This window comes from Salmo salar, chromosome 12 (assembly GCF_965601325.2).
Source record: "Salmo salar chromosome 12, fSalSal1, whole genome shotgun sequence".
Lineage (NCBI taxonomy): Eukaryota > Metazoa > Chordata > Actinopteri > Salmoniformes > Salmonidae > Salmo > Salmo salar.
Window position 1 is genome coordinate 87953000 of NC_138302.1, and position 13583 is coordinate 87966582.

Sequence of the window (13583 nt, forward strand, 5' to 3'; positions counted from 1 at the left end):
GTTTGGAGAACATTTTTTTAGGTGGATGATGGCCATGCTTATGGTAACAAACTATAAAAGAAAATAAATGGCTACAGTTGACCTTTTTTTTATTTAAATTTTTTTATGTGTTTTTTAGGAATTTAGGTGACTGTTTTCCAGTGTCACCGGGTTTTCCAGTGTCACCGGGTTTTCCAGTGTCACCGGGTTTTCCAGTGTCACCGGGTTTTCCAGTGTCACCGGGTTTTCCAGTGTCACCGGGTTTTCCAGTGTCAGGGTTTTTTTCTCCCTTTGCTTTCTTCATTCTCTCTTAGTTTTTTGACTTGTCCTCCAGGACTGTAGCCGACTCAGCCTTTCTTTACCTAGGCCTCACCTCCTGTATCCTTGGCCTGGGGGACAACTCCAATATGACCTTTGCTGCTGTTTGTTGTTGTAGAACTAGTACTTTAAACAAAAACAAACAACTCATGAGTATTGGTTCAGTAAACACTTATTTCTAATCTCACTATATACTACTTTATATTTCCTAAAATCGGTGCTGACGTTCAGAGCAAGGTCACTGGAGACCTGTGGGTGCTGGGTAGGCTTTGTGGTGGTGGATGTGACAGAGGTTGATGTTGTGGGATACGGATGAATAATTCTGTGTGCTGCTTCATGAAACCATAAAACCAGTCTATGCCTGCCAGTCTAACCCTGGCCCTTATTCTAACTTTGACCCCGAATCCTGCTAACTGGGGGTTAGCAGACATTGGCTTATGCTAACGAGCTGCTAAGCGTTTATTTCACCTCAGACTTTCGGCTAGTGAGGTTGCTAGTTAGCTAACTGGGCTAGCCAGTGCCTAAATTACAGCTAGAAACAAATGATCAATCATAAAGGGACGAGATGCCCATCTCGCCCCCAACATACTAACATATTACTACTTTACTCAAAAACAATCAATATTTTTCTCTCTAAACAAGTGGATGCTTTATCTTAAGGTTTCCCTTCATGTATATAAAAAAAGAATAATTATTGGATCTAAATCACCAACAAAATGTATGAAACAGGAAATTTGTTGTTGATCAAGACTTGTGGCAGCCAGAGGAATTGTTGAGAAATTTGTGACATCTTGTGATTTTTGTGAGAATTACAGGGGGATTTTCACTTTTTAGCATTGTCAGTGTGTGTGAACCAACAGTCCCAAACATGGCTGATGTAAATACTTTTTCATGATTTCTTCATTTCCTAAAATATGATGACAGTAGATGTAGGGTGTATTACAACCATGTCATCCCAACACCAATGACAGTCCCTTATTCTGTTCCTGATAGGGTCCTTCAGCTGCATCAGCTCATTTTTGCTAGAGCAGAAACGGCAGCTTGAAGCTACAGTGACCACTGCAGACAGTGACCACTGCAGCCATTGACACAGCTCAGCTCCTCCTTCCAAACGAAATGTCCTTGGTCCTCTCCCATCCATCTGGTGTATAACTTTTTAAATAGAACGTTTTGGAGATCAATTTGTATCCACTTGACGTCAGGACCCCTCTCCAGTTCAGGGACTGGCTGAAATGGGATGCCAGGATATTTTCACTGCCTCAGCATAGAACTCAGACAGTACAGTGTTGATAGTGAAAATGGAGTGCACCAAATGACAGCAGTTCTGGAGCTAGTGTCTGTCAGAGAGGGAGCGTCCTCATAACATATTTTATACGTGTTTCTCTCTTGGCAAACAGTATTTCAAGAAGATGTCTATCTGTAACTGTCTATCTGGGCTAGCCCTGTCTGCTTGTCTCTGTTGTGTCTCCACGTTAACCCTGTATCTCCATACATAATGTGTCCCTTCTCTCTCTCTCTCTCTCTCTCTCTCTCTCTCTCTCTCTCTCTCTCTCTCTCTCTCTCCCCGTAGTGCCAGCAGCTTTGACCTTAGACCCCGTCACAGCCCACCAGAGACTCATCCTATCAGATGACTGCACCATCGTAGCCTATGGTAACCTGCACCCCCAGCCGTTGCAGGACTCCCCGCGGCGCTTCGACGTGGAGGTGTCTGTGCTGGGGGCCGAGGGCTTCGGCTCTGGGGTGCACTACTGGGAGGTGATGGTGTCAGAGAAGACACAGTGGATGATCGGTGTGGCCAACGAGATGGTCAGCCGCAAGGGCAGCATCCAGATCCAGCCCAGCCGTGGCTTCTACTGCATTGTCATGCACGACGGCAACCAGTACAGCGCCTGCACCGAGCCCTGGACCCGCCTCAACGTCAAGAGCAAGCTGGAGAAGGTGGGCGTGTACCTGGACTACCCCAAGGGCCTGCTGGTGTTCTACAATGCTGACGACATGTCCTGGCTGTACACCTACAGGGAGAAGACATTCCCGGCCAAGCTCTGCCCCTACTTTAGCCCCGGGCAGAGCCACGCCAACGGCAAGAATGTCCAGCCGCTGAGAATCAACACCGTGCGTCTATAAGAGCTACACAGTGTCAGTAGACAGATCGCTCACCTCAACCCTAACCTGACAATAGGATGATGATGATATAACTAAGATCCTAAAAACAGCTAGTTTTAAAATGAAGGAATATGAGAAAAACAACAGGGTGTATGACTATGGAATGTTTTTCTGTCTGGTTTGCGCGTCCTCTCTTTTTGCCTGTCGGTGTGGGTCCTCACTATTCTCACCTGGGAAAGACTATTGGAACGCTTCTTCACTGGTGGAAGGAGAGACTCTGTCTGCATAGATGATGTCATACCACAATGGTTTAGTGGGGGGATCTCTGTGCTGTTGCTGTCTGAGGACCACCTTGCACAAGCCCAAGGGCTCTGCTCTCCTTACAAGTACCCAGACTGACAGATGGCTGCTCTCTCTCTCAGTAGCCAGACATTTGACTCTGGTCACTTTTCTTCCCCTGTGCAGTTGGCTTAACTGTGTTTGTGGAATGTGTCTGACACCCCTATGGTCCTTTTTCTTTGGCATAGTTAGCCGTTGTGAGTGAACGCCCGTGGTGGTGGCAGTGAGTGCTGTTCCATGTACCCTTTACTGATGAAAATGATGATTATTTTCCCTCAGGTCACACGTGCACTTTTCCATCGTTGACTCAGTCAGTCAGTCCACGACGTGTTGGAACGGCAGAATCATGGTCCGTGTGGTCTAGTGATGGTCACTGTAGTAGTGTTTGCTGTCCTCACCGCTCCCTCCCTTCCCCACAGAGTCATGCTTTGTTGGTTTATTCACCTCCAGCACGCTAGCGCTCTACTCTAGCTGTCCTGTACCTGTGGTTATTTATTCACTTAGTGTTAGCGCTCGTACATTCCTGATTCCATCTCCCTGCCTCCTCCCTCCCATGGCATCTCGTCATTGCATTGTAGGTGTCAGAGGTCAATCTCAATAAATGAATCTTGACATCTGCTGATTTACACTTGGCCTATGGGGCAGAGACCACTTACGACTCGAGCAGCATGACGCTGCAATTAATGAGCTCTAGAATGTTTTTAATCAGTCATTCTCTCACTTTCTTCTTCAAATATGTTGAAACTAGTAAATGCTATGGACACTGTTTTTTAATATATTTATAGATTGTCTAAATACTTTAAGGATATACAAATGGCCAAGGAGAACAATATTACAGTACATTATTATTATTATACTGCCCTGGCCTGTTGGCATTCTTCTAACATCCATTTAGTTCCATAAGGCTGTTGCAGCGTAAACAGAATACACTATGTTCTGAGGCTCAGTTCATGTTAGCTCCTGCCCCATATGAATCAAGTTTAAGGCCAGTCCTCCAGAATGTATAATAAAAAGCTCTTGTCCCTTAACCAAGTCCAGCACGGAGAGCGCCAGGAGAGTGTGTGTGTGTGTGTGGTTACGTCTGTATGTTAGTGTGTGCGCATGTTGGTGTTAAATCTATGTTCTGGCCTCCTCGTCTGTGAGGTGAAGTGATAAAATATCACATCTGTACCCCCTAAATCCCTGCCGTGTGTGTGTGTGTGTGTGTGTGTGTGTGTGTGTGTCTTCACTTTGAAGAGCTGGGGCAGTTCCCTACTTTGTTGGTATGTTCTGAAGAGTGCAGTATGATGCAGAACCCTGTGGGGTGTATTTGAAGCAAGACTGCTGTCCTGTGATATGGACACCAAGCAGGAGCTGATTATTGTGGGGTGGTGGTGGGTAACTGATATGGACACCAAGCAGGAGCTGATTATTGTGGGGTGGTGGTGGGTAACTGATATGGACACCAAGCAGGAGCTGATTATTGTGGGGTGGTGGTGGGTAACTGATATGGACACCAAGCAGGAGCTGATTATTGTGGGGTGGTGGTGGGTAACTGATATGGACACCAAGCAGGAGCTGATTATTGTGGGGTGGTGGTGGGTAACTGATATGGACACCAAGCAGGAGCTGATTATTGTGGGGTGGTGGTGGGTAACTGATATGGACACCAAGCAGGAGCTGATTATTGTGGGGTGGTGGTGGGTAACTGATATGGACACCAAGCAGGAGCTGATTATTGTGGGGTGGTGGTGGGTAACTGATATGGACACCAAGCAGGAGCTGATTATTGTGGGGTGGTGGTGGGTAACTGGTGGGGGTCAGAATAAGGACCATTATGTGAACACTTTTTAATGAGGATTGTGTCTTTTGGATGATGGCCGCTGTGCACCCTTCATTGTGCGAACATACTCTGTGTTTCTGCTGCTAGAGGTCCATAAAGGTTTTCATGTACAATTAAAGACGGGTAAAACCAAGGTCTCATTGACTTTGTCCTTTTAGAAACACACTGACACATACTGGTACATTAACATGAAGCTCTAATACATTTGTTGAGTCCTTTGACAATATGCAAGTGAAATGCTTACACAGAATGTCTAACAGAACTCCAGGAGAGAGCAGCTACAAGATATCAGTATGAGAGAAATTGCCTGTGCAAGCCAATGCTTGTTAGCATACATTGTGTGAAGGTGCATATTTCAGCTGAGATGTGCCAACTCCCAGCCCTATGAAAGCCTCCCCGGCACGGCAAGCCAGAGACTTTGTTCTACGTTCCTCTCGTTCACATGCTGAGGCATTTCTCAACTAGATGAATAGAAATCTGCGAGTAACCCCGTGATGGATCACACTGTCTAATCTGAACACAATACAACCTCACCGCACGGAAGAGCCTTACTGTGTTGTCTGCCGGGAATTATCCCTCACGCACTGTCTCCCTGTCTGCCGTCTGTCCCCTGTATCTGGGGAGAACGCCTGGAGATCTCAGAATGCCTTCTTAAAAAAAAGGGAGATTTCATTTATAATTTTGATAACTGTTTAAAGTGAACATCGGAAATAAGAAGCAACAGCTAGCCAGATATTTGACATCAATGCTGTTGTTAGAGGCCACTTTATCATGGCAGAGCTGCTTGTAGTTTGACAGCCTCATGCATAATTATTCATGCTATTTTGGGGCAGATTGATACCAGTCACATCATCATTACAGGGGAACTGTGGACCTGGCAACAGAGCAGTCAACAACAGAGAGCCTTTGTTCGTGTCAGTCAGTCAGACCACCAGGATATCTCAGTAGCATTTTCTTCTACATTTCTGTTTTCTACCTTCAGTTACACTCCTGTAATGAATCTAACTTCACCTCAGGGGAAGTTGTCCATTTAAACTGAAAGATCTTTTCCCAGGGGGAGATCCTCGTTAGGAAACTCTCACCATATAGGTAACGTGGCTCAGGTGGGAGTGTTGTGTGAGTTGTCTTCACTGTCCCCTACTAAGGAATGGGGAGCTAATGGTAAAGTTGGGCTGTTCTCGCACAGGTACCATAACTGTAGTTACTCTGAGCTGGAGAGAGCACCTTCACTCAAAATCAAATTATGCCATAGACATTATTAGTAGACCAGATAGTGTTGCCCAGAGTTTAGATCAGGGAGTATATGAATACAAGTAAACACAGTGACCTTGAGAAAGATGACGAATGGAACTCTGCTCACAAGGATAATGTTTTGTTGAGCATAATCAGCATGCTCTTATAGTTTGAACAAAGGCACGGTCTGAACAGAAGCTAATTATTCAGATGATTATTGGAATAAACGTAGCCTCTGAAGGGCATTTTCAGTCCTTTTGCAGCAGCAATGTTGGTGAGATGTTTCCCGTGGGAGTGATTCTGCCTTGGAGGGGAACTTTTGAGAAGGCAGTGTATTGAGGATGAACCACCCAGAGAAGTATATGTCAATAACATCCCTAATAGCAGTGTTGTGCATTTCCACATTATCATGGAAGTTGGCGTACTGTCAAATGAAAGCTGCATTTCCCACCTGTAATACCTTACTTCATTCTGTGAACTTCATTGTCCATATAAGCTTTTTGATTTGACATTCATTTCAATATGTAATTTATGACACAGTATTGATATTCTGTTAGCTAGTGTAGAAAGGAAAATAATCACTGAATTCTTGAGTCAAACTGCCCTGTGTTAACAGTAGCTCCCCTGTTCTTCACAGTATGTCAGAGCCACACACACTCACAAGTACAGTATAATAATTATATATTTATGTATTATATTACACACACAGTAGCAGTCAAAAGTTTGGACACACCTACTCATTCAAGGGTTTTTCTTTATTTGTACTATTTTCTACATTGTAGATTCTTCAAAGTAGCCACCCTTTGCCTTGATGACAGCTTTGCACACTCTTGGCATTCTCTCAACCAGCTTCATGAGGTAGTCACCTGGAATACATTTCAATTAACAGGTGTGCCTTGTTAAAAGTTCATTTGTTGAATTTCTTTCCTTAATGTGTTTGAGCCAATCAGTTGTGTTGTGACAAGGTAGGGTTGGTATACAGAAGATGGTCTTTTACCAAATAGGGCTATGTCCATATTATGGCAAGAACAGCTCAAATAAGCAAAGAGAAACCACAGTCCATCATTACTTTAAGACATGAAGGTCAGTCAATCCAAAACTATGAAATAATGTTTGGAATACTCTGTGTATATTCAGTCAGTGTATATAATATTGAGTTGCCATTCCCAAGCCACACCTCAGTATCTAACACTATCACCATCCAGGTTTATTGTCCAGTACACTGACTTTCTGCTGGTGTTACATTGACTGAGAGACCCCTCTGTTTGGCTTCTTTGGGTGCAGCCAGTTCAATCGAGGACAAGCTAACTGAATGAACAACAGAGACAAAGTGCAATATGAAAATGTGTTAAAATAGTTTTGGGGATAGTCTCGCCAGATGATATGATGGCAGGTTGTCAGCCCTGTGGGGGAGCAACTGGCATCGAGACCCTCCTGCTAGGAGAAAATGGTTTGAAAATAGCTACCAACTATCCCATAGAGAAGAAACAATACGATATATTATGCTTAGTGGATGACGATAAAGTGAGCAAGCCTTTCAGACCTCCTTAATGATTGAATTTACATGATCAACTACATTAAGATCTTCAAACTCCACTCCAGCATTGTCTCTGTGTGCCTGATTAGTAGGATGTTCACACTGAGGTTTAGAGGTAACACACAGACAGTGAGCAGACACATTAACCCTGTCATTATATTCACCCCCAGGCAGGGAAATCGCCCGAGCCCATGCTGGCTCCTGTCTGTGTGTTCCTCCACAATACCAGTGAGAGGTATGTCTCCTAGTCCTTTTTTCTCTTTGTGTCCCTCTAGTCTGTCTGCTGACAAAAACTCCAGGGATAAGAGGACAGCATTTCCATAGTGACCCAGTGACAGCTGCATGTTGTTCCCAGAACATGGGCTGTGAACGGAGCATCTGGACCATGTTGTCTCTGTGTCAACAAACCGTGGGGCTGACGCCACTGACATCACAGGTTTCATAGCCTTGCGTGGTGCAGGGAGTGTTTGAACAGGTAGTTGAATGTCAGTACCATGTTCCTCCTTGTGTGTCTGTGTGGTTGTGGGTGTGTGTGGGTCCGTCTCTGTGTGGGCCAGGGGTCGTCTGAGAAAGCCCCAGCCCACCGTCAGCACCAGCAGGAGAGCCAAGGTCACAGTGGCCAGGCCCCAGCTGGGCTCACCCAGAGCAAGCAGGACGGTGTTGGGGAGGCTAGGGAGACACAGAGTGAGGGAGCTGGTCCTCTCCAGGCAGACCTCGACCCACGGCACCTCCAGTCTCCAGCCCTGACCCCCACAGATGCCACAGACGGCCCACACCAGCAGACAGCAGAAGAAGCCAAGGATATGGGACAGACAACTTCCCTGGTCCTGGTCCCCTCGCCCTCCTCTCTGGGTGTCTGTGTCCCTGCTCTGCCAGTTCTCTACCTCCAGTGTCACACCGCCGTGAGGTGCAGGATTGTCCACTACTCCGTCCACTGCTCCGCCACCATAGACTTGAGGCCACTGCAACCTCATGGCGGTCTCCACAGCAACCAGAGGTGTGGTCATCAGCAGCACTGCCCAGTAGATGTAGCTGAGGAAGAGCAGGAAGCGCAGGGCGATGACATCAGTGGACATGGAAAATGGAGGTAGCCAGGGCTCTGTAAACCAGAGGACAACCAGGAAGGCTGGGGGACAACAAAGACCAATCAATCAAATGGAGAAATGTGGAGGATGGGACTGGCAGCATTAGGACACTGAAATAGCCTATAGATATTTTACATTTAAGTAATTTAGCAGACACTCTTATCCTGAGCACCTTACAGTAGTGAGTGCATACATTTTCATACTTTTTCGTACTGATCCCCTGTGGGAAGTGAACCCACGACCCTGGCGTTGCAAGCACCATGCTCTACCAACTGAGTCACACAGGACACTATAGGAGTGTAATGGGGAAATGTAAGATCAAAAGTTCATATTTAGTTAGAGTGATTAACAGAATGTTTAGCATGTTAATACATTTGCCCTTTCTGTAATACATGACTTCCAGTGTTTGTGACAGTCAAGGTGCTGGTTGATGGCCACTAGACTTCATCCTGAATCTTATGGATTATTCTCATATCTGTTGATAGCAGTTGACCGCAGACTGGATGTACAAGGACCGAGGACACTGATTATTCACTGTTGTATTGATGACATCCTGTGAACACTGTGTGATTCTGTAACAACTGACAAGGTCACTCACTGCCTTTTGTTTTCACTTCCTACAAAGGGCCTATTTCCAATGGCATTTTCTCTGCTTCTGTGCTGGGTACGCAGGGTGCTTCTGTGCTGGGTACGCAGGGTGCTTCTGTGCCCTTTTGCAACTTGTAATATACCAGCTTGGTGCCATTTAAGTAACAGGGTTGAGGTTTTCATCTTAAATCAGCCATAAATCCCCTTGACAGGGAGAATTGAAGCTTGTTGTGTGCAACAGATGGAGAAATTGAATGCAAGCTTCACCCAAAAAAATGATTGTTAAAATATTTCTAGCCCGTCTATCTATGGATAACAGGGTTGACGTGTTATGGTCAACCCACTCAGTTTTCCACCACAAAACACAAGAACCAGCTCACCTGCTTTTACACTATCTGATCAATGTTTCTTTAAAAACTATATTTTCAAAAGGAACAACTTCACCATATTAAAACGAGAGTTGACGTTAGAATGAGGGACATAAATGTATCACTTCTCACAAATTAAATAATGATCTTTAGAAATGACTTCGTAAAAGCAATAACATAACTAGGGCTTTACAATGATAGTAAAAACTTGGACATTTTGGGGTTAAGTGGGTTAAAACCTTTCTAGAAGTCAGAAAAACATGAGGGGCATGTCAAAATACTGATTCTAGCAAGTTTTTATTAATATTTAAAATCTGATTTATTGAATGTTCCATGTGGTCTATATTAAAGGGCACTTCATTTAATATAAGAGGCTTTTAAAATTCAATATTGGTGCACAATTTCTACTTAAAATATCAAAGGGACACAAAATGTACTCTATTCATGGAACGACCCATTGTTTTTTGATTGACACAAAGTCTGCTCTCCTTTTTGTTCAACTGGAAATTCCTATTGCAAGGATTAACAGGTAGTTGTAGCTCTGATGCACACAGCAAAAATAGGGTTAGAGATGGACACTTACTTGTGACTATGAGGTCTGTGAAGAGCAGCAGGCAGTTGCAGCAGAAGCTGACTGCACTGAGAGAAGCAGTGACCATGGGCAGGAAGAGAAGACTGCAGGCCAGTTTACACACACACACCACAGCTGCTCCCTCTAACACACCATCCATGGCTAAGACAAAACAACACAGACAGAGGACTATATTACAAACCATTATTGGATTATGAATGGATTATTACTGACTCTTCCGCTTGGAACATACAGTTGAAGTCGGAAGTTTACATACTCCTTAGCAAAATACATTTAAACTCATTTTTTTCACAATTCCTGACATTTAATCTCAGTGAAAATCCCTGTTTTAGGTCAGTTAGGATCACCACTTTATTTTAAGAATGTGAAATGTCAGAATAATAGTAGAGAGAATGATGTATTTCAGCTTTTATTTCTTTCATCACATTCCCAGTGGGTCAGAAGTTTACATACACTTGGGTCAAACGTTTCGGGTAGCCTTCCACAAGCTTCCCACAATAAGTTGGGGGAAATTTTGGCCCATTCCTCCTGACAGAGCTGGTGTAACTGAGTCAGGTTTGTAGGCCTTGCTCGCATATGCTTTTTCAGTTCTGCCCACAAATTGTCTATGGGATTGAGGTCAGGGCTTTGTGATGGCCACTCCAATACCTTGACTTTGTTGTCCTTAAGCCATTTTGCCACAATGTTGGAAGTATGCTTGGGGTCCTTGTCAATTTGGATGACCCATTTGCGACCAAGCTTTAACTTCCTGACTGATTGCAGCTGTTTTTATCTCAATATTAAATCATATCTGGGTAACAATTTAGTACTTAAGTTAGTTTTCCATTAAAATGGTCAAAAATAAACAAAACATTTTTTTTGCAAAAAAACTATTTCTCAAGCAAGAATTTAGACAGGTGCAATTTTCCCTCAAAATGTTTATAACTGGGCAAATGTTGAGTTCTGCTGAGCGCAACCTTGAACATTGTGAACATTTAAGTTACAGTTTTAAGTGGCCATGTAGGCTACTGTGGCTATTTGATCATAATGTAGTAGGCCTACCATCAAAAACAATTGAGAAAATACATCCCATAACATTTTAACATGGACATACAGCGGCTGTTCTATCATTCAGCCTACAGTAGCAGCCAATGTGTGGTGTTCAATGTATGCCTCCTGTACATTCCATGAGACTTGAGAGAGAAAAAAACACATGCAGGGCTTGACATTAACCTGTTTATCCACTTGACTGAAAATGTTGTGTTGTTTGATGCAAGAAACCACTTTACAAAATTAAATCCATTATTACTCACTGTTACTGAGAATCAGACAAATTATGCTACCCTCTGCCTGTTGGCTATTTAGCTTATTCAAGCCTGTCTCAAAGTACAACACTGCCCCTTTAAGACAAAAAAAGCTTTTCACCTGACTCGCTTTTAAAATATGTCTAGAAGTGTACACATGTTGTGCTCTTGTAGGAAGCAATTACTCCCCTATTGCTGGCTACAAATTATCTATAACTGGTCTAATAACTCACTAACTAGCAAAAGATATGAACAAAATGTGCTCACGTGACTACATGCAGCTCTCGCTTTGATCTCAAAACAAGCGCATCTACTCATGACCGCTCATACTGTAAAAGAAAAAGTCCAGTTCAAAGTAAACGTCACAGATCCATATATGGCAATAGTTTGCATATAAGCCTACTGCAGCTCTGATTGGTTATGCCGCACCAGTTTGTCTAGAGTATGGGCTGATTAGTGTGTCAATCACAGGAGGTTGGTGGCACCTTAATTGGGGAGGATTGGCTCGTGGTAATGGCTGGAGCAGTACTAGTGGAATGGTATCAAATACATCAAACCCTTGTTTGATGCAAATTCCATTTGCTACGTTCCAGCCATTATTATGAGCCGTCCTCCCCTCAGCAGCCCCCACTGGTGTCAATGCAATAGAATCATACTCCGATGCGTTCTTCCTACAACAAAATCTCTTGAATAGTTCGTTTTGTTTCGGTATGTTGTCTGCTACGTTACTGCAGGCACAGTCGTCTGAGCAATGCGATTGGCCATCCGTAACCCTATAGTGCACTTGATTTGCTCTCTGGGCCCGCCGGGAAGGCATTTTTGTAACTTCAGACACATGAAACGGTTCAAAATAGCAACAGTTCGTCTACCCGGCGCGCACCGCAGCTGAATCGGGTGCACCTACCACCAACAGCCCGAAACGAATACAAATAAATAGGGACACAATGCTTTATCGCTGAGTTTTTCACAGAAATGTTTGAGGATCGACTAGGAATGCCTTCGAGATCACCAGTGGATCGCGATCGACCACTCCTCTAGAAAGTTGAGTGAAGTTCAATCTCGATCTTCTCTCTGTGGGCTAATATTTCTGAGTGCAGTCCCGGAGAGGCTGCGCGGCAGTTTCGAGGGGAGGGGAGAGGAAAACTGAAAACTAGCTTTTATTGGCAGAGGTTTGGAACTTTCTTTGTTATTGGTCTATTAAAACTGATACTACCTGGTGATGCAACCAGGCAAGCCAAAACTCCACTCATGCAAAACCTGCTGATTAGTAGATTGTATTTTTCAACGAGCAACTATCAGAAAATAATACTAATCCATTTTTTCACACTTTTACAGTGTTAGTTTCATCAGCTGTTGTACTACAATATGATACAAAACACAGGAAATTTGAATTTTGACTGCACTGGGCCTTTAAACTAACTCAAGGCCCATCATGTGAAATACTGTAGCAGATTTGCTGTATTATGCAAGCAATATTTTTAAAATAGTAATATCTAAATGATGTTTATCAATATATCTCTTTGTGTACATTAGCATTGGATCATGGCATTCTCAATGGAATGTCAATAGAGAGATATTAGATCAGTGTATGATTTTTGGGGTATTTTGTTAGCCTTTCAACTTTTGAGAAACAAACTTAAAGCATTATCATCCACCATGCAAATGTCATGAGAACTCTTGCACACCAACTGGCGCTCCTCTCTCATGTCGGACTTGTTTGGAGTTATGCTTCACTGCCAGTTTCTGTCTTCATGCAAACTAACACTCAAGCCTCCACCGCCCTACTGTAAATCCTGATAACAACAGAACAGATCTAATTTACAGCCCACGGCATTGCATAGAGGTGGTTGGTCAATGAGACCATTTCAATCAAGGAGTGAGTTTATGTTAAATAGTTGTGAAGTTTGAGGTTTGAGTTAGAGTCTTACCTGTGCACACAAGAGCCTCCAGCAGTACAGCACGTCGGTGTGAGCCAAACAGCTCTCATCCTTCCTGTACACCTCCCCTCCCCCCTCCCCCCATGGGATGTTTTCAGGCACTCTCTCCTCATCTGGCCTGGGTAAGTTTGGGGGCATGTGTGCATTTAGATAGAGGGTGTGGCAATGTTTGCACAGGGAAACCAGTTGGACAACTTCTGTAATGGGGGGCCTTTATTTCTGTGGGTTTGTGCGTCTCTGCATCTGTTTGTCTAGTGTCAACTGGCATCCTTTATAGATGGATGTGTTCTGTTTGGAAATGACAACTTGTTGTTGGGCAACATTGCCATTGATAGTAGACTACTGTCTGTATCAGAAGTTCATCACTCAGATACTCTTATCTAATAGTGCAGTGCTGCC

General features: G+C 43.9%; 2 protein-coding genes across 5 annotated transcripts in view; one reads left to right on the top strand and one right to left on the bottom strand.

Moving 5' to 3' along the window:
- Positions 1-4694, top strand: part of LOC106565708 (E3 ubiquitin-protein ligase TRIM62) — a 35181-nt gene extending 30487 nt beyond the window's left edge. For all 3 annotated transcript variants that reach the window (XM_014133109.3, XM_014133108.3, XM_014133110.3), the window contains exon 6: positions 1868-4694. In XM_014133109.3, the coding sequence (XP_013988584.1) occupies positions 1868-2421 (554 nt within the window). In that variant the 3' untranslated portion in view covers positions 2422-4694. The remainder of the gene's footprint in view (positions 1-1867) is intronic.
- A 1837-nt stretch (positions 4695-6531) lies between these two features.
- On the bottom strand, positions 6532-13555 carry LOC106565707 (uncharacterized). Of its 2 annotated transcripts, XM_014133107.3 has the most exons (3): positions 13176-13555; positions 9956-10105; positions 6532-8457 (listed from the first exon to the last, which is right to left on the bottom strand). In XM_014133107.3, exons 2-3 carry the CDS (start codon positions 10101-10103, stop codon positions 7367-7369), a joined length of 1239 nt encoding a protein of 412 aa, XP_013988582.3. In that variant the 5' UTR covers positions 10104-10105; positions 13176-13555; the 3' UTR covers positions 6532-7366. The 2 variants fall into 2 exon arrangements, with proteins under 2 accessions (XP_013988582.3, XP_045547813.2); XM_045691857.2 differs by lacking the exon at positions 13176-13555 and having other exon boundaries at positions 9956-10179.
- Positions 13556-13583: the final 28 nt, after the last annotated feature.